This window comes from Macrobrachium rosenbergii, chromosome 45 (genome assembly GCF_040412425.1).
Source record: "Macrobrachium rosenbergii isolate ZJJX-2024 chromosome 45, ASM4041242v1, whole genome shotgun sequence".
Taxonomy (NCBI): Eukaryota; Metazoa; Arthropoda; class Malacostraca; order Decapoda; family Palaemonidae; genus Macrobrachium; species Macrobrachium rosenbergii.
The window spans coordinates 30722545-30744106 of NC_089785.1; the positions used below are offsets into that span (position 1 = coordinate 30722545).

The window sequence follows — 21562 nt, forward strand, 5'->3', positions numbered from 1 at the left end:
GTTTTAGGTTATTTATTTTCCTTGGGAGATTATGAGGACATGAGAGGAAGAGTAAGAGAGGAGGGTGGCCAGAAGACATTTGGCAAAAAGCAAAGAGGAAGGGTTGTAGGCGGAATGGGACCAGAATCCCAGCCAAGTCTTCATGATAGCAAAGTGGCCGTGGAAAGCTGGAAAAGCTCCCAAAAGTCCAAAGTACATAAGAAAAATGAGAATAGAGAAAAGGAACAGTTGAAAAAGTATTCTGAAAATCTTCTGAGGGAAGAAAACCAACTTGAAATGAAGGAATTTGGCAAAACAGGGGGACCAGTTGAGGCTACGATGCCCTTAGAAAGAAGAAGGGGATAAAAATACTTTTCAAGAACAAATTGAGAAGAGAAGGGGAACTGGTAGGCCTATAGTGATAGATAGGCAGGTCTTACAAAGAGACTAACCAGAATTATCCCTCAGTCGACAAAGCACCATAAACATGAATACTGACAAGGAAAATGGAGGAGATTTTGAAAAGATTTGACCACAGAATGTTAAGATTCATGGCCTGAGCACGGTAGGATGTGGTATCAAGAAGCTGGAGGAAGACTGAGACCCCAGAGAGTGAGATGGCTTGCATATGTAGTGAGAATGTGAGTAACTTGACAGGGAAGAGTAGAGAGAGAGAGCATTTCATAGCAGCATATATATTACATAAATTTACGCTTTACAAACTGTAAAAGAAACACAACGTTACACAAGAAACAAAAATCTTTGTATATTTTTTGTTAGCTTATTTTTTTTACCATGTATTAACAGTTCTCTCTCTATCTCTCTAATATATCTATATATATATATATATATATATATATATATATATATATATATATATATATATATATATATATAATTAGAGAATTAGAGAGAGAGAGAGACTGACAACATTACTCATTCGAGATATACAGTATATCTTGGTCAACAGCCAGCTACATGTTAGACTCAGCTGTTTATATATAAAATAATAATTATTACCATCATTACTGATGAGCAGGCGCTCCTTTCATCGCAAATTGGTGCGTGACCATTTAAAGCACATGTAACCAATTCAGAAAGTTTGTTTACGTAAGAGTGAACGAGTCTGGGTCCTGTCAAATCTGAAGTTTTAAAGTTAGACCTAGTAGCTAGACCCACTTAAAAAAAAAACTTAGGTTATTTGAGCGTAAAATCTGCAGCAGAGTAATCATTAAACGCCATTATCATCAGTCACCGTAGATTATCCAAGTTTGCTCTCACAAATATACTTTAAACTTCACTCTTTCACTCTCAGAGCTGAAAGCAAAGCTACTACTAGTAGCTATGTCTCCATTGGAGAGTGGATGTGCAGTAAACACGTATCTGGTGGATTAAGATTATGACATCTGCTCGCCTCGTGACTAGTCGTTATGAGTAGCCGCTACGAATTCGATTTCATTCCTCATGCTCGTCGTCAGTGTAATGGAACACGATTGAAATAATTTCACGTCGGTTTAACTGTTTACAGACCAGGTTTGGTCGTCGACCTAGCGCTTGCGTCATACGTGATGGCTTCGGATTATTGCTGGTAATCGTAAGTTGAATGGCTTCGTGAAATGAAGAAAATAGAAAATAAAAGGTGCGAGAATGATCTAATGCCTGCTAGTATATTTTTAGATCCACATGACTACGAAATATTTCCTTTTAAATGTAAATTAGGCCTAATGGAACTTCGGATTTTTCCTACGAAGAAACGAAATTTCCAATTTGATTCGATTTATGCAGTATATAGGAAGCTTATTTTTATGGGCCTACAGATTGATTTAGCAGTGAAAAAGGAATACTATGATAGTGATTGTGGCCTTTCCATTTCTTGTGAGCCTCCTGTATTTGGGAATGTGTAGAAAAACATAAAAAAATGGTTGTACGAAAGGGCCCTGATGATGAGCCGTTACATAGACACTCCCCCAACAGTCCACAGATCATGAGTTTTTGTCGAATTTGTAAGTATATATATATATATATATATATATATATATATATATATATATATATATATATATATATATATATATATATAAATATAAAGAAGAAGCTATCCTTATCATGAAAACTAGACTAGACGTTCGTGTTTGTGTCATCTGCAAGGAAGAAGAAGAAGAAGGTATTACAGACCATTTTTACTTTCGCGCAAAAATTAAAAGAAATTAAGGCTACAAACCACAACAGATTGCCAATGGTGGGAGCAAGACGCTACCGTAACTTATTTATTATGAAATGGAAACAATAAATCTTTTTATAGGTTAAAAATGACGTAAGCAAATCATTAGCGCATTTATCTACAGGAAGATATAGTGTGCCTTCGTCAAAGCAATGCTATTTTTGAAGCTAATTTACTCAATTAAATTTGTTCTCTAACGTGAAACCTATGCTTATCTTCAAGTTCATAAATATTAAGAAAGACAGTTGTATCCGCATTCCTTATATCTGGTAAGAAAGGTTGTGTAAAATAAAGTTTTGTTTGTATAAGAAAATAGTTAGTGTCCGTATCCTAGTGCAAGTGTTTAGTAAAAATATTTAAGGTTCTTTCTAAATCTTGAAGAGTTTCAGCAGAGATTTCATCAATGGACGGAAAAGATTTCCTAGTTTCATTTTAGGCTACTCTTTGTGTCACACATCTCCCGTAAAGTGAAACCCAAGATAAATATTTAAAAGAATTTACATTTTGCCCCATACTGTCCGAAGATGGTTGTCAGATCTGGAGAACGTAGACGGCTGTAAAATTAGAATTACGAGAAAAACACGTCCCGTCTTCCCCTTATGACCTATTCCACTCTAACTTGTATACAACTGGGGGAGTTGATGGTGTTTTCCTGAAACACAGAGCTAGTAAATCTTAATTTTAAAAGATATATATACGAAAATTATGGTTAATCTAACTAAATATGAAACAATCTGTATACTTACACAACTATTTGGATAATGCTTAAATATTAGTCATGTAACATTTCTGTCCTTTTCAAATATGGCCGCCAGAGTGCTTACACCCTCCCTCTCTGACATTAGTGTGGGTGGGATCTTTTTTTCTCCAAATATGAACAATTTGTATGTTTTTGAACCTAATTTGAAAACGCTTAAGCATTAATTATATAAAAATTTCCACTTTTTAGAAGATTTTTTGCCCGTTTCAAACATGGCCGCCGCAGTACTTACAAGCTCCCTCTCTAACAATAGCGCGAGTGGGAGCTGTTGTTTTTAGGAGGCGGGGGCCTTCCTGGACCACCCCCGCCCTCCCCCTCCCCCCCTCCCCCAGGTGGTCCATCCTTCCTCCATCAGAAGAAACAACATCATGTCTGCCGCTGTGGTCAACGACGTGGGCACCAAGCCCGAGGAAAACCAGCACGACGAGGAGGACATCGAGGACATAAACGACGTGGTGGACGGGTCGGCGCCCGAGGAGGCCAAGAAGAAGAAAAAGAAGAAGAAGAAGAAGAAGGCGGGTGAGGGAATGTAAACACTTCCTTGACCCTCGAGGGAGACGTGGAAATGGACCTCATACGTGCCATGCGCTCGTTTATTTTTGTCGTTTTTTTTGTCATCTCCGGCGTTGTTTTTGTCGTTTCATCTCGATGAAGGTTTAGAGTATTGTATTTTATGTTTTATTTTGTTTTTGTTTTATGAAGGAGACGTTAAATAGGTCCGTTTTGGGGAGAGATGTGAACACTTCCTTCGAGGACGAGAGATGGATGGAGTTAGACAGACGTGCCATGCGCTCGTTATTTTTGTCGTTTTTTTTATCACCCGGGGGTTGTTTTTGTCGTTTCATCTCAATGAAGGTTTAAAGTATTGTATTTCATGTCGTATTTTGTTTTTATTTTATGAAAGGGACGTTAAATAGGTCCGTTTTGGGGAGAGATGTAAACGCTTCGAGGGACGAAAGGTGGCTGCTGCTGGCAGACCTCACGTGCCATGCGGCCGTTATTCACCTTTTTATCCTTTTTTGTTGTGTCTCAGTTGTTTTTGTCGCTGTTGCTCTGCGAAGATTTAAAGTAGAACCTTTTTTCTCATGTTTTTTTTCGTGTAAGGCACGTAAATTAGGTTCTGCCTGGGTGAAATGTAAACAGATCCTTCGAGGGGGAGAGAGAGATGGAGGCAAATCTTAGCCATGCCATACGCTGGTTTTTTTGTCATTTTTCTTGTCACTGGTTCGTTCTGTCGCTTCTGCTCGATGGAAATTTGAAATATTGCCTTTTTCAAGTTATATTTTATGAGGGGGGACATCAAATAGGTTCTATCTTGGCCTAAAAGGTTGAATTTTTTGGGGGCTAAGATGGGACCCAAACGGTTCTTTTGGTAAGGGACTGTGACAATGTATTTTACACCAGCTTATGCAACCAGTTATATACAAACCAAAATTTGGCCTAAGTTAATATATATTACCTAACCTAACCTTGGCACCGTCTGGATAGGTTTAGTCACCCTAGCCTACCAGGCTACCTTAATTGCAGTTAATGTAGGCCAGGGCATCATAGTATAGGCTAGTAGGCTATTATTAGGTAAAGATTTCTTTCAGACTTTTTTAAAAATTGTAGACTACTAGCCTACCACTGTCCACTAGCTTGACAACTACCAGGATGAATGTATAAATATAAACAAAAGACTCTAAATATCAAGACATAATCAACATATCTTGGGTAACGACTGGCAGAAATCATTGCTGTGGAAATCGAGAGGCTCTGAACACTATCTCCGAGCAGGAGCTTAGTCCAGGTTTCTGATGCGTAATGTTACTTCTGGAGCCCTAGGGGGATTAAGCTCCCTCAGTCAGGTCAGGGCATGGTGCCCTAAGTCAGGTTAGGAAGGTAAGGTCGGGTTAGGTCAGAACACAGCATTCTTGGGAAGGTTAGGTTTGTTAACATCCATTGAACCTGTGTCCTTCATTCTCAACTGACCCCCTTTCTGATAAGTCTAGTTTATGGCGAGTTTCTTTCGAATTTGAAGCCTAATGATGTCACGTCGTACCATACACGACCACACCTCGTTTGCCTTGTGAAGTTTCAGGTGGTTTTCAGTCCGTATGCCGACAAGACTGTTAAAGCATCTTGAATTTAATGCTTGGAATGTCAGTAATATCCTACTGCAGAATATTTCTCACATGTTCTGCTATGTACAATGAAATGTTTCAGGTTGGGTCCAGGGCGAGGGACAAAGCCACCCTATCCAGGTCAGGCTTGTGAACTAAGGTAGTTTAGGTCAAGGGAAAGTTAGTTTGAGATGCATCCTTGCTGAGGTATCCTTGATTTGCTTTTAAGCAAAGCATTCTACCCAGGAATAGGCCTAATTTGCAAAACTCTAGTACAGTTTTACTGGCGTTTCTCCCCATGGGCTTCTGTTGAGTCTTAGCTAAGCACCATCGGAGTGGATATAGAGTAAGGGGTCAGGGCTCTGTAGGCTCAGTAGGCATTACAAAGGGAAAATGACTTAACCAGACTTACCTTTACCTAACTTAATCTAACCTGGGTGCCGGTAGCCCTTTGTGGCACCCCCCCCCCAAAGGAATTTGTGACCCCTTACTTTGCATTCTACCTGCACCAGCTAGGTAGAGGGCTGTTGTGGTGTTTCTTCTGCTGACCCTTTGTCCTTTTAATGAGAATTTCCACTTATTTGTATCGGAAGGACCTGGTTTCTGCTTCCTTATTTATCGTAAAGGGTTCAAAGTTACTCTTATTCTCCCATTTAGGCAGACTTCGGTTTTAGGTTTCTAGGACAGGGTCTTCACTGACATGGATTAGTTACTGCTTCTTGAAGAGGTTAAGGTTAGGTACTCAAGCTTATGAAGGGATAAATAAGATGATACACATACATAAAAGGGTGCATTTGATAGAAGTTCAGGGTGATTAGGCTGTATTAATTTCAGCCGTGAACTTTAGGCCATACGAAGTTTAGGCCGTACGACATGACGGAAGCTCCTTGGGACTCCATGTTTAGTGCTAACCCCTCGGGGATCAAAGTATTTTATGCACCCATTTCGGTCGTTTGCCAGTTTGGGTGTTACGGCCGAAACAACCAGGACCCTTTGATAGCCATTCATATTAAGAATTGTTTGGCAAATAAACCCAGTGTGCAACGTCTACTGTATTCCTTTAAGGGTTGGGATGTAATTTGCTGTACTGTACTGTGTTGCCATAACTGAAAGGCTGGGTGAATAACCTTTGCATGTGTCCAGCACATTTTGGTTATGTAAGTAAAGTCCATTGGAAGATTGCCCCATAGGAGGGTATTGGCATCAGTGCACCTCATGTGGTGCACTTTAGGCATTACTTGAGGTTCTTTGCAGCGTGCCTTCAGCCCCTAGCTGCAACCCCTTTCATTCCTTTAACTGTACCTCCTTTCATATTGTCTTTCTTCCATCTTACTCTCCACCCTCCTGACAATTGATTTATGGTGCAGCTGCGAGGTTTTTTCTCTGTTACACCTTTCAGACCTTTTACTGTCAGTTTCCATTTCAGCACTGAATGACCTCATAGGTCCCTGTGCTTGGCCTTTGGCCTAAATTCTATATTCAGTTCCATGGGAAGATGAGCTTTGATGCACTTAGAATAGTTTGCATTCTTAATACAGGTGAGTTTTTGTAAGAGATAGGCAATAAACTAGTGGGTTTTATGTTATGTACTTTGAAACCATTAAAAATCAGGAAGGTTTTGGAGCAAAATGACTCCTTATCAAGAGGTGTGGTATGGAGACTTTCATTTTATTTTACACTTTTGTGTATATGAATGTGCATTAGCTTTTATGTAAACATTGCCTCATGTTAGTGGGCTTAATGTATGTGATACATTGTGAAATCATTGATGTTGCTTTTGTAGTGAATGATTAATTTGCTAAATCACTGAAAATAGAGTAATGCGAGTTTACAACACAGACATAAGATGGACATTTAGTCCAGTGATGAAGATAACTTTCGGGTTGACTTGTGATTCAAATGTGGCTGTTAGTATGCTACAGTAATTTGGTAATTTACTCAACCATAAATATATGTTATAAGTGATTTTCATCCGTGATTCTGATAAAAAGGAAAGTAATATTCAAGACTGCTCTTTCAGCAAATGAAACTTGTTTATGTAGATGATATTTTTCCTTGTAGCTGGTGGTGCTGGGTCTGTCAACGTCCCGGATGGAGATGACGCTGTGGAGGTGAACGACGTTGGCGATGACTTAGCCAAGGCTAAGTTGGAGGATGGGGAAAATGAGGTAATTCGCTGTGCGTCTAGGTTGATTTTATTTAGGTATTCTTTTGTTCCTTTTTTCTTCTGTTTTGTTACTTTTATAATCTTGTGTTCAGAGCTCCTGTGAATGTTTTGTGTAATGTTAACAACTCTTCAGGCACATTTTCCTTAGGGCTTAGGTATGATGAGTGCCCTTTTTTGACAAGCTGTGGATGTATATAGTATGCAGTAACTATTGAAGTCAGTGGCATTATTCTCAGATACTATCTTTTCATCAAGACTTTGAATCAGTCTATACAGGCAGTCCCTGGTTATCGGCGGAGGTTCCATTCTGACGGCGTGACGATAAGCGAAAATTGCCAATAACCGAAAATCGGCGCTTATTGGCGCCAATAACCAGAGATCGGCACCTCTGTTAGGTGTGTATCGGCGCCAATAAGTGGAATTTGGCGCATATCGGCACCGAAAATTGCCAATTTTCATTGCTGTACAAGTGCCGTAAAACCGGATCGCCGATAACCGAGCCTGCCGATAACCGGGGACTGCCTGTACTTCTTTCTTTATTCGCACAAGCCTCTCGGGAATAAGGAAAAATTATTCACATTTCTTTCCAAGAAAGAAATGTGAATAATTTTTCCTTATTCCTGAGAAACTTGCCTGAAGAGAAAAAGAAGTATAGACTGATTTAAAGTCTTGATAAAGAAAAATAGTATAGTAAACCCCCCCATATTTGTGGGGGATGCATACTGCAACACCCCTCCCCACGAATAGCTAAAATCTGCGAATACTTAAAACCCCTCTAAAAACACTTAAAACTGTCTATTTTGATAGTTTAAACACCAAAAAACCCTCTAAAAATGATTATACATGAGTATTTTAATAGTTTTATCACAAAAAGTGCATTTAGTCATGAAATTATGAAAATACAGTAATTAGTGAATATTTCTCAGTGAAAAATACCATGAATGGGCGAATGAATAATTTCCACCGCGAATAAAATGTTAGACATTGAATTGGGGATTTACTGTGTCTGCAAACAATGCCATTGACTCCAATAGGAATTGCTTAAAAGAGAAAATATGCCCAAATAGTCCGCAAAGATAAGTGAGACCTTGAATAAGGGAGCTTTACTGTGTCTGGGCTGGCCCGGGAACAATGCCATTGACTCCAAGCTTATTGTGGAATCCGAACCACATTATGAATGAATGCCTTAAAAGAGAAAATATGCCAACAGCGTAGTGCTCTACCACTCCTCCAAAGAGGAACTACACATACACATACAGTATTAGTGGTTTCATAGTGGTGGGTCAGTGAATCTATAGGGGTCTGGGAAATTATTTGTAAATGGTAGTCTTAGCATTAATTGAATAATTAGTAGTTCAGTTAATTCCTCGTAATATAATTGAATTTTAGGATAAAATCATTTAGGTCTTACACAGGGTTGGCAATTTGAAAAACTTTTTCTAAGAACGTCATCCAGTGATCACCTCTGGTAAACTGATGAACTGAATCAGCTGATTGATCACCTGAGATGATGACGTGTTTTGAGTATTTTGAAAATAAAGCTTCCTATTTTTAAGAAGGTTTTGTGGATTTATATGATAAAACCTTTGGAAATCAGGTAGGTATATGTTGAATGGAATGTATTCATTGTCAAGCCTAATTGGGTAGTATGCAGAGTAGGGAAACAGGGATATTTAAGGTTACTTTTGGTGGGGTTTCCAGAGGGCTGAATGCCCCCCCCCCCTTGCCAGGTCAGGGCACAGCTCCTTAAGTTAGATTAGGAAGGTGAGGTCTGGTTAGGTCCAGACACTGCATTCTAGGAAGAGTTAGGATTTCTCACATGTCAGGCAAATTATTGAAATGTATATTTTCCCCTTGTAACAGGAAGGAGGGGATGATGGAGAAGAAACAGCAGAAGCAGCTGCGAAGAAGAAGAAAAACAAGAAGAAGAAGAAGAAGCCAGCGGGTGCAGGGGGAGACGGAAGTGGAAGCAGCAGCGTGCTCACTGTGCAGCAAACTGATCCCCCTTCGATACCCATCGTTGACCTTTATCGGGATTGTAAGTTTTGATTTTGTCTTACTCTTTTTTTTTTTTTGCAACTGCTTGCGCACATCATCATATTCTTGTGACTACTTCATTCATCATTTTGCTCTTCACACGGAGTATGTAACTACTACTGTTCATTATCATATTCTTCACACAGTATTGTGACCACTTTCTTTCATCATCATATTCTTCACCCAGAGTATTGTAACTACTTCCCTTCATCAACATCATCATTTTCACACCAAGCACTGTACAGGCAGTCCCCAGTTTGCACTGGGCTCGGCTTACGACGTTCCGAGTTTACAATGCTCTTCAGATATGTTCATCAAAGTTTATTCCCTGGATTACAATGCATGTTCCGGGTTTCCGGCGCTGATCTGACGGAAGATTGGCTCCAAAATGGCAGAATGGTCAACGTTTGGAGTTCTTTTGATGATAAACTCTATAAAAATGCAGATTACGTCGTTTTCAAGACACCTAAAGGCTTAAAAGTAAGGTTTTAGTACAATTTTTGACGATGTGCGGGTTTACAACGATTTTTTGGCTTACTGCGGCGCTAGAACGGAACCCTCGTCTTAAACCGGGGACTGCCTGTATTCCATTGATGGGTTAAATGTCTTGTGAGTTCTCTGTGCTGTGCACTATGTGAATTCTTAACTGGTTTACATACAGTAATACTACCATTCTTATCCCCTTTTGGGGGGTTAGTGCCATCATTGTACCTCATGCGGTGCACTGTAGGCATTACTTGAGGTTCTTGCCGTTCTCCCCTCGACCCCTAGCAGCAGCTCCTGTGATTCCTTTTATTGTACCTCCTTTCATATTCTCTCTCTCTTCCATCTTACTTTCCACCCTCTCCTAACAGTTGTTTTATAGTGCAAATGTGTGGTTTTCCTCCCGTTATGCCTCTTAAAACCTTTTTACTGTGGTTCCCTTTCAGCGCTGAATGACCACATAGGTCCCAGCACTTGGCCTTTGTCCTACATGTCATATTCCAAGTTATTCCCACTACCATTCTGATTACATGTAATGATTACCAAGCAATTTTTAAAGTGTAAAACATTAGGATACACAGTGCAAGATTTCAATATTTCAGTCCATGTTTTGCACTGAGTGATTTTCTTGAGATGCAGTATTCAGACCTGTGCTCATTCTATTTCCAGCTAATTACCCAATTGGTGAAATTTGCGAGTACAAAATAGATCAAAACGATACCACTGCCATAAACCGCATGACATCGCCGGAGAAGAAAGCTTTGGAGATGTCGTACGACGACATGTACAGAGAGATCCGTATTGGTGCGGAGGTTCATCGTACAGTAAGTGGTTTGCGATTTTGTGTTGGACTTATAGACATTCATTGACATGTTCTTCAGCGAGGAATTTAATTTTCTCAGGAACGTTTTTCATGTATTTCTCATTCCTCTGATTTTTTTTTTTGCTGTCATATAGTGGTGTACAGTAGAGAAAACATTTGTTAAAAGCTTTGCAAACATATTGAAATATAAGGTAAACTTATTTGCTTATTGTAAATTGGTAGGTTAGGCCTAGATTATGAAGGCGGAGTTACAGAAATGCTGTACTTGTTACGGGGAATGAGGCTGTATAGTTAATAACCATTTAATAATGACCTTGGATCTGGAGAATTTAGATTCTGTACAAATTGCATTTTAAACCAAATCATTGGCAGTGTTGTGAGCAAGTCTTGACTTGGGAATATGCTGTCATGGGGTAGTGCTGTCAGTGTACCTCATGTGGTGCACTGTAAGCAATACTGAGGGTCTCTGCAGCGTCCCTTCAGCCCCCAGCTGCAACCTCTTTCATTCCTTTTACTGTGCCTCTGTTCATATTCTCTTTCTTCCATCTGACTTTCCACTCTCTCGAACAATTGTTTCATAATGCAACCATGAGGTTTTCTTCCTGTTACACCTTTCAAACCTTCTTACTGTCAATTTTCCTTTCAGAGCTGAATGACCTCATAGGTCCCAGCGCTTGGCATTTGGCCTAAAATCTATGTTTTATCCTTCTATTCTGTTGACAAGGAAATAGACCACATGGTATGTTGAATCTCTTGGAATGTTGTACGTACAGAATTGGGGCTTTTTGAAGGTCATGCTAAATATCTTTGCCTTCTCCCCAGACCAGGAAGTACTTCCAAAAACACGTGAAACCTGGAATGACGATGATCGAGATTTGCAACATGATTGAGGACATGAACCGTAAGCTCATCAAGGAGAATGGCTTGGAGGCCGGACTTGCCTTCCCCACGGGATGCTCCTTGAATCACTGCGCTGCCCATTACACTCCCAATGCCGGCGACAAGACGGTTTTGAGCTACGATGATGTTTGCAAGATTGATTATGGTGTACATATTAATGGTAAGTCATAATAACTGTGGTTAAGTTAAAAACTGTGCAGTTAACCGTTACTCTATGGATTATTCCGTAAGTCTGGAAAGTCAGAAGATTTTTGCGTAATTTGTCATCTGGGTCTTAAAGTCTTTACTCAAACCTGATCTCTTCTTACTGTATGTCTGCTATCTCTTTCAAATGGACACCATATTCTTGGAAGCTTGAATGTCAAGTCAGTGACACCTGTGGGCTTGTTTAATAGGGTTCAGCTTCTGAAGAAGTTATATGATTAGGCAGGAATTTCTTATGTTAGAACTGGCAAAATAGATATATGAATAATGAAAATGGTTCTCTTTTGTCACCAATTATTTTTCCCACGTGACGTATTGGAGGAAGCTCATTACAGTATTGCTTCTCGGTGACTAGTAAACAAAGAGGTACATTATATTAATTGTAAGAATGCTGAATGTTCTCTTGTTGAAACATGGTCAGGAGTCTAATTTGGTCAGGGTTTCATTTTGTTGTTTTTCAGATTTTATCGTTTGCTATTCATCAGATTTCATCGTTTGCTATTCATCAGATTTTATCGAATGTTATCTCACAATTTCAGGTCGTGTCATAGACTGCGCATTCACACTGACCTTCAATAACAAGTACGACAAACTTGTCGAAGCTGTCCGAGCTGCAACTAACACAGGCATTCGTGAGGCTGGCATCGACGCTCGCCTCTGTGATATTGGAGAGGCGATTCAAGAGACGATGGAAAGCTACGAACTCGAGTTGGACGGCAAGACGTACCCAATCAAGTGTATTCGCAACCTTAACGGACATTCCATTGCACCTTACCGTGAGTGAAAAGTGTCCCTTTTTCTCAGATATACAAGTTTTATTGTTTTTGTATATTTAAGTTTAGGATGATAAAATGTGTTCACCTTTATATTTTGGGTCTTCTGGAATCATGTAACAACACAGTGCGCAGATCTAGATTAAGAATGGAAAATGAAAATTCGGCCAGAGGCCAAGTGCTGGGGCCTGACATCATTCAGCACTGAAAAGTATCTTGAGGGTAAAAGGGTTTGAAAGGTGCAACAGGAGGAAAAACTCGCAGCTTCACAACGAAACAGTTGTTAGGAGAGGGTGGAAGAAATAGAATAAGAATGGAGGTACAGTCAGTGACAGGGGTTGCAGCAAGGGGCCAAAGTGATGCTGTATAGAACCTTAAGTGGCACCTACAGTGCATTGTATGAAGTGCACTAACAGCGCTATCACTTTAAGGGGTTGATCTAGATTAGACTGAATCCTAAAGAAAGTGCTGAACACCACATCTTAAGTGGACTTTTCTTTCTTTGGAGATAGAAGCCTTTTATGTACGAGTTGAGACTTTCTGTATCAGAGCATATTATATCCATTCCTAATTCTTTTAGGAATCCATGCTGGAAAGACTGTGCCAATTGTGAAAGGTGGAGAGGCCGAAGTCATGGAGGAGAACGAAGTGTATGCCATAGAAACTTTCGGTTCGACTGGCCGCGGCTACGTCCACGATGACATGGAGACTTCCCATTACATGAAGAATTATGACAGCGGTCATGTGCCTCTCAGGTGAGATCTGGTTTCCGTTGAATTTGTTTATTAGTTATCGTTTGATGTAGGGTACCACTTGCTGTGTTTTTTCGCTGTGGCTCCATTAATGTATGCCATTTTTTGTACCAATTTCCTCAAACTTTTCTTGTTGAGACATGAACTCTAAACAGTTTTTGCTTTTTAAGAACTAGTTCTTGGGATAAGTCGAGCAAGAATATTAGAAAATATTAGTAGAAAGTGTAATGTATGATGATGACTAACAAAAAATAATTTATTCCTGACTTCCTACTGTGTTTTTTCACTGTGGCCGCATTAGTGTATGCCTTTTCTGGTACCAGTTTCCTGAAACTTTTCTCATTAAGGCATGAGCTCTGAACAGCTTTCATTTTAAGAACTAATTCTTGGGACAAGTCCTGTGAGAGTATTTGAGAATAATAGTAGAAAGAGAAATGTCTGATGACAATTGTAACAAAAATAATTTAACCAGACTGCCAAGACATGATTTACACTTGACAGGTTGGATGTGGTAAATCTCTGATGGTTTACGTCTTGTGACGGTTGGTCAAGTAAATTTTATTCCCATTGCTTAGCTTTTGTCATGGAATTTTACCCATGTAATTTTTAGCATCTTTAAGGGATGCTGAAAGAATTGCAACAGGCGCCTATGTACTCGCATGAAAATATGTACTGACACCACCCTACGTACAAATGAGTTATGTTCTGGGCGGCCGTTTGTACTTTATGTTGAATTGTTTGCAAGTTGGTTACTGTACTCTTCATGCCTATTCAAGTTCAGTATGATAAAAATCAATACAGTACTGAATTTTTTTTCATCCTAAAACACAGTACACTGTACATACTGAATAGATGTGCAAAACAAAATTTAAACTTACGGATGGCAGAGGGAAGCACTCTGAACACAATTTTAGTTTTTGTATCTGAATGTTTATAAGTTTAATGTTCATAAGGAGGATGGTGTCGTATTTTTCCGCAGTGTTTTAAATTCTTTAATATGACATTTTCAACTGGTCAGAGATTTCCACCCTCCCAAGATTATCTGTTTATGAAACTACCAACATGTGACAGTTTTGTGAACTCTTTTTCAGGCTATCGAAATCAAAGCACCTACTGAACGTCATCAACCAGAACTTTGGCACCTTAGCTTTCTGTCGCCGTTGGCTCGACCGTTTAGGAGAAACAAAGTACCTGATGGCTCTCAAGGACCTGTGCGATAAAGTAAGCTCTTGCGTCCTTTCCTCTTGCATTTTACAGTTAGTGGAAGACTTCCAGAGTTACATCGTTGAATTGTTTACAGTCATTATATGACTGTATTGTTTGCAGTCTGTATGTGACTTCCAAAGTTACATTGTTTTATTATTTAGTCAGTTTACAGTCTAACTTCCAAAGTTTCATTGTTTTATTATCTAGTCAGGATATATGACATCTGAAGTTACAAATACTTGTATAAGTCATAGTAACTTGAAGTACCCCAGTAATTGTATCTAGTCCCCGATGTAACTCGTGGTACGTACTGTGTTTATATGGTCACATATATATTTTGTGTTAATGTAATAATGATAGCAAATCCATTAGTTTTTATAATTTTTTCCCTTACATATATATTTTGTGTTCATGTAATAATGGTAGCAATTCCATTAATTATAGTTTTTTTCTTAGAACATAAAAAGATTTAACGTCCTTCATTCTTGGCAGATGTTTGAAAATGTAGCCATTCGAGATATTACTACATTATGAGTTTGTTGCAGACATAGTAAATAAAATAAACTTGGTTAATGACGTATACTGTATTATTAAGTTGTGGAGGTTTCATTTCAACTAAAGCTAGTTTGAGTTTGAATTACTTGTTGCCTATCAGTTAATGAACAATATTTATGGAATGTCAAGTTTTGCATTTCAATGCATGTGGTAGAGCAAGTGTTCACGTTTGTTCTTACAATATTTTGAAGAAATCTTTCCTCTTTAGCGTTTGTGGTGGACTTAGTGTTCACATTAGTTCTTGAACAATTTAAAAATGTTGAAAAAATAATTTTGACTGAATTTTGAAGCTTGAAAAATTTCTCTGCAGGGAATCCTGGATCCATACCCTCCTCTCTGTGATGTTAAGGGCTGTTATACAGCCCAGTTCGAGCACACTATTGTGCTCCGGCCAACCTGTAAGGAGGTGGTTACTCGTGGAGACGATTACTAGTGGTCCCCCCTCCTGTCGAAGAGGAATAAACCACCGGTTGGTCATGTAGATGACAGCCAAGATAATGTTCAACTGCAAGAATGTGACCAGTTGTTTTCTGTGTTTTAGAGTGTAAGATATTATACATAAACATATATATATATAATCTTTCTTATGGGATAGCTTTTCCAGTGACTTGAGTTATGTATGGGTCCTTATGCATATCCTTTTTGGGGTAAGATATTCCATTTCGAAGCAGAAACTTCAGGCCATTAATCCAGTACCCTAGTCAGTATGGTATTATGAGCTCTATGATTTTGGCTTGGTATTTCAATAACTTTTTTTTTTTTTATATAGCCTGTACGGACAGTACTATTTCATGTGATGTGACTGACAAGAATACAGTGCAGTGCTGTATTTTGTATTCCCGCCTGTACCGTAACAGTTCAGGAGACGTATTCTAGGAGAGAAACTATACTGTAGCACAAGAAGCTCTCTTAGGGTTGGGAATCAATACTAATTAGCTGCATAGAACCTTTTATTATTACGCTAACGGTTGCATTATTTTGCAGAGTATTGTGGTTAATGGTTTGTGAATTTGTACATTTGATCAGACAAGCCTCCTGTTGTTGTTCAGTGTTACTAACGTACGAGAAAAAAAAAAAGAGAGTAGACTGCATTGTTGGTTATTATTTTTTTTTATTGTTTACTTTCTGCTTTAAATAATTCTTAAAAATGTCAATTTTATCCTGTATGGTTCTAATTACAGTATATGGAAAATATATGGTCACAAAAGATTGTGTTTTTCTTGACAGTCTGTGAGAGAGAGAGAGAGAGAGACCATTATCAATACTTGTTCTTGACTCTTAAATGTATTCATTGGATAAACCTAAGAAAAAATTGTGCTGTTAATTTAAAATTCTGATCACTCGAAGGAAAACTGCTACTGTCATGAACCAAACGTTTGTTCTCGTTGATAAACAAGCAAAAGTTAGAATTAATAATTTAACTTCAATAGAAGTTTATTCTGAAAACTGCTAATTCAAAAGATCATAGCTTCAATACAAAATGAACAATGTTTAGAGTAAAACTTTACTATATTTCAGCATCTAGGCGAAAGCAAATCCTCCATATATCAGCACTTAAGTGTCCTGACGTCATAAGACGAACCTTTCGAATAAATAATATATATATATACAGTATTTACATCATATATTTGAGTCCCATATAAAGACTCGACACCAGAACTAATGAAAATCGATGATAAGCTTTTGTAGGAAACTACAGCCGAGTTCGTACATCTAAAGAAGGCTAGATTAGAGAGCAGGTTAGTACGTGGAAAATATACACGACACAGTGAGAAAGAACATATTATTAACACTAATAGATTAAATTTTTTTGAAGAGTTAATATACAAACGAGCTTCTTTCGTGATTGATTTAAGCATCAGTGACAGTTACAAAATATTACTGATGACAGCGCTTCAGTCATATCTGGGCGAAAGATAGATAAGTTGCAACGGTAGAATGTACCTACACAGCATACTGTCTGTCATCTGTCCTGAAGGTGACACCAAATAAATACTATAAGCAATTTGAACTCTTAAAAGGTCTTTCTGGATATTCAGTTTGCCCAGTTAGGAATACTTATCCAGTGGTTTATTGCATGCACACTGTCTTACTTCCCTCGGACTTTGTATATGTACTGTGTAAATGATGCTGTATGTTTTCAAGTTATTAAAAAATAATTAAACTTAAAAACAAACCACTGAAGATGTCAACTGGCATGACAAAGTTGCTTATGTAAACTGTTAACAGAAAATGGAAATTCCCTCGCATATAAATTTCTTCTAGCGAAAAAAAGCCTAAATATTCTTTTAATCTCGAAGCTATATCATCTAATGTCGTCAATGGCAGTGATTTTGTCGCTACCCTCTACAGATCCCCTGGTGTCATTACTTCTACTTCTAGAGGATATGTCTGACATCTCACTCGAAAACCCTTCCTGTACAGGAGGGACACCTTCCTGCTCCGTCAACACCGATGTGACATTCTTTGGATGATTGTTTGATTCTCTTTCGTTAGCGTCTTCCCCATTACATAACACGGCAGGATCTGAGCTTTCTTCCTTTTTACCGTCGGCCACGTTCAGCGACTCCAGGAAATCGGAAAGTGACTCGTCCTGCTTTGCCCCGCACTTCCTTAGCTTTTTGTACGTCCGCTTGCCAAGGGGCTTCTTGTAGCGTCCAGAAACAATCATGTGTTCCTTGCTCTGATGAGGAACTGCTCCATGATTCATCTGAAAGGAACAACAGAGTTCTTTTAGATAACACAAATAATGGAATTTCACGACACCTAATTTCATGAAAAAACCAGGAAAAACAAACTTTTGTGAAAAAATATATGGACTATTAATGTGCCCAACATAATATGCAAGACAAAGAAACTATTCCATAACTAGTGACAATGTAATATGATTTCTGAACTATTAATTGGTAGCAGAAGAATGACAGAAGTGCTTAATGTTATTATAAACTCATTACCTAAAGTATTCAAACTTGTTATCCAATGCAATCATTCAAATACTTGGCATCTTGAACCACTTACTACTTACTATTCAGTTAGAAAAATGGCTGAAGTAAAATAAAAAAAAATATAGATAACTTTCAAGAAATCATATTACAATATACGAAAGTTTTCTCAAACATGCTATCCACAATCCAGACATAAAATCTGCACTTGTCTCTCTGCCTGATCAAGCAAACTGCTTTTCTTGAACAGTTTGTAAGTATGAAATGTTTTAAAATGGATTTTCAAAGTTACTGAGTGGAATTGAATATAAAATTTATGCCAAATGCCAAGCACCGGGGCCTATAAGGTCATTCAGCGCTGAAGGGGAAATTGAGAGTAAAACTTTTCAAGGTTTAACAGGAAGAAAACCTTGTGAAGTAAAAGGAATGAAAGAGGTTGCAGGTAGGGGCCGAAGGAATGCCTACAGTGCACCATGTGAGGTGGCACTGACAGCACTACTACCTCCCCTAAAGGGTTTTAAGTTATGGATTTGAATGGGTTAACACACAGTCAATCAAGACTTTCAATTTTAATTATGGTGAAGAGATCTCCTGAACATAATAAAGTACAAGGTCAAACCTGATATTGACAGAGTAGTTGCAAGGGCTGAACAAGCGTATCATAAATAGACCAGTCATTCTCCAGTGTTGCTAATGCTATGGCCGCAGTTTCGACTGTCGAAAGGGCATCTTCCGTTGGCTGAGTACGTATGACATATTCGCTTATGTATTTTCCTGATAATTTTACCTGAAATGACAGCAATATTAATGATGGTAAGCTTTCAATAGTAGGCAGAAAACAGTTTCAGTTTACAGGAAATTTTGACGGTTGCATTTCAAAATAAATATAATACTGATTGTAATAAAAAAATGGTAAGTATTGATTAAAAATTGTCTACAACAAAATCATATTTAAACCTTGAGCTTTTCCAAGCATAAAAACATATTTCAAGATAATTCAAGGTTTAAATTTTCATCTTATCATGACCAAAAGTATTATGTACTAAAATTAAAATGTCACAAAATGGAAGCCATTTCTTTTCTTCAAAATAATCCCCTGCATTAGGAGTAAAATTAGTTACATTCAGTTAGCAGGTGATGTGAAAGAGTTTTTGTTAACAGATCAGAAAATTGACTGCCTACTGAATGCAACTAATTGTATTAGACAATAAGTTAAGTACTGTATATCTTAGTTTAACCAGACCACTGAGCTGGTTAACAGCTCTCCTAGGGCTGGGATGAAAACCCAAATGAGATACTGTACTAAATTAGCTCCACGGGAGGCTTTTAAAGATACTACAGCATGCCTCACTGTGAAAGAATAATCTTGTAATAAATTTCTGTACTCTACCTGACGAAGTGAATGAAGATGTCGACAATTATGGTATATGGACTTGGCTTGCTGCCAGGTTCCGTCTATGATTATAATGTTGTACGGTGGCTGGTCATTGCCTACTGGCAAAAGTGATTCCAAATCTAGAGCCTTCTCCCCAGGGTACATCAATATAGAATTCTCATTCGTCAGAATTTCTTCTAAGTGAGGGAACCTGCACAATAAAGCAGAGAATATGAATATACAGGTAGTATTATTAAGATGAATCCTATTCATATGGAAAAAGGCCACAGGGCCATTGACTTGAAACTGAAGCTTCCAAAGAATATGGAAGAAAGAAGAGATCCGTTATCGGAAAAGAGGCACGTTTACTGTATGTTGGTGCTCCTGTTCAGCAAATGTCAATGTTAAACAATGGAAAAGCTGATCTGATCTCATTAGTAAATACTACAATAAGGAGTATTTATGAAACAATAACTACAAGAATGAATACAGCATATTTGTAACAGTGCAATGAAGGGTCCAAGACTATGAATTAATTTTTCAAACATAATGAAATTAGAAATGACAATAATTCTTGGATCACATACTTTGGACATTTCAAATACAGTCAAAGTTAATCCACAGCTACTTTTTTCACAAGCCAAACTAAAACCTGCCACAGAAATGAAGGCACTGTACCTTGTGAATGAGAACCTTTTCCCCTTGGCTTCCACATAAGTACCCTGAGGCAGACCCGCTTGCAGAATGGGGGCTGTGCGAAGACAGCGTTTTTCTTCGTGCGGGTGCTGAAGGATGACAACACGACACGAAGTCTCAACTCTGCTGCAGCCTAAGCTTGAACACCAACAAACACCAACAGGCCGACTGGAAGAAAGAGTAAAATCAACTTCCAATAAAAACTTTTATTATGGCTTGATTTCTTTTACTAAACAAACTAGAATCAACATATTTAAACACATACTCATCATATGCAGTCAGTACTCCCACCCACAACTCCCTGGAACGGAAAGAAGGCGGCTTCCCCCTGGCTGAGCATGCATCAGGAACACCCAGAGGCCCTAGTGGTGATCAAGTCATTTTGGCACTAATCTCAGATGAACTTGGATTAAGATTCAATAACCTCACTTCCCAACATCTCTCATTATAGTTTTCTTTAATTCACTCCACTTCCCTTGAATGGCGATGGTTTAGTGTAGATTTAGCAGTTCCTCTTTAACTGCGTGTTTCTTAAGTGCATGTAAGTGTCCCTGTACTTCTTACTGAACAGCTGTTGTTAACTATTTGGCAGTCATTGCTGGCAAAAGTGTTATTTGGGACACTGGAAGATGCTGGCATAAAACAGCCAAAGTATTTAGGCAAATATTGTCTCTTTATGGCTTACAGAATCCTAGGTCAGGTTAGGTGATGGGTTTGGTCAGATAGGAATAGGAGCCCTTGAGTTACAGTGTTATAAATCAAATGTGGAGGTGGGGGAGCCTCAAGGAAGGATGATACCCAAAATCAGGTAATGTTGGGGGAATGGGGGGGCGGGGGGGGGCTCCTCAAGGGACGGTATTACTGTCAGGTTAGGTGGGAAGAATACACAGTACAAGAAGCCCCTGATCAGGAAGGACCAGGTCCCCCCCAGTTATGCCTGAATGCATCGCTGTATTTTACTCATTTTCATTTTCCCATACTATAAAAACCATGCCGTGGGGGAGAGGTGTACGTTAACCAGGCATCCCTGATACAAATGTCAAATTTATCGAAAACTACCAGAAAAAATATGTTTCATACACTTTCTCCATTACAGATTTACAAGTAAGGTTCAACCTTGGATAGAAATGAAATCTCACGTTGCTTAGGTTACCGACATTAGGTTAATATTGGTTTGGGCAAACTGCCAGTGCCACAACGGGTCTATAAAGCATTGACTAACAAAAATGGTCGTATCTGAGGGGCCATATTAAAATATACAGACCGCATTAAACAACACTAAGTAAGGATAACCTAAAGTAGTCTGTGCATGGTGTCGTGGAGACTTACCTACAGCGATTACAAAGCGGCCGTTTTTCCCTCCTCCCGATCTCAATGTGAACCAAGTCGGCCATTTGGGCCAGCTCTTGCTCCTCATTATCCATTTCGGCCCGAAAATGACCTCATAAACTAATATGACCTCATAAATTGACACATTCTTCGCCCCCGAAAGACGGGATTCCTCCTTCCCTGACGGTCAGTCAGCTGGAGGTGGGCGTGTTCGTTAAGTTGGTTTTTTAACCCTATGAGATTTTTCGACCAATGAGA

At 38.7% G+C, this 21562-nt stretch overlaps 2 protein-coding genes across 2 annotated transcripts; one reads left to right on the forward strand and one right to left on the reverse strand.

The window, feature by feature from the left end:
- Positions 1-3214: 3214 nt before the first annotated feature.
- Positions 3215-16171, forward strand: und (methionyl aminopeptidase und). The gene is made up of 9 exons (XM_067088873.1): positions 3215-3479; positions 7124-7230; positions 9093-9267; positions 10419-10573; positions 11395-11632; positions 12216-12452; positions 13030-13204; positions 14293-14422; positions 15273-16171. Exons 1-9 carry the CDS (start codon positions 3329-3331, stop codon positions 15393-15395), a joined length of 1491 nt encoding a protein of 496 aa, XP_066944974.1. The 5' UTR covers positions 3215-3328; the 3' UTR covers positions 15396-16171.
- On the reverse strand, positions 15900-21511 carry Dtwd2 (DTW domain containing 2). The gene is made up of 5 exons (XM_067088875.1): positions 21305-21511; positions 19958-20143; positions 19295-19490; positions 18524-18691; positions 15900-17672 (listed from the first exon to the last, which is right to left on the reverse strand). Exons 1-5 carry the CDS (start codon positions 21397-21399, stop codon positions 17268-17270), a joined length of 1050 nt encoding a protein of 349 aa, XP_066944976.1. The 5' UTR covers positions 21400-21511; the 3' UTR covers positions 15900-17267.
- Between the last annotated feature and the right edge of the window lie 51 nt (positions 21512-21562).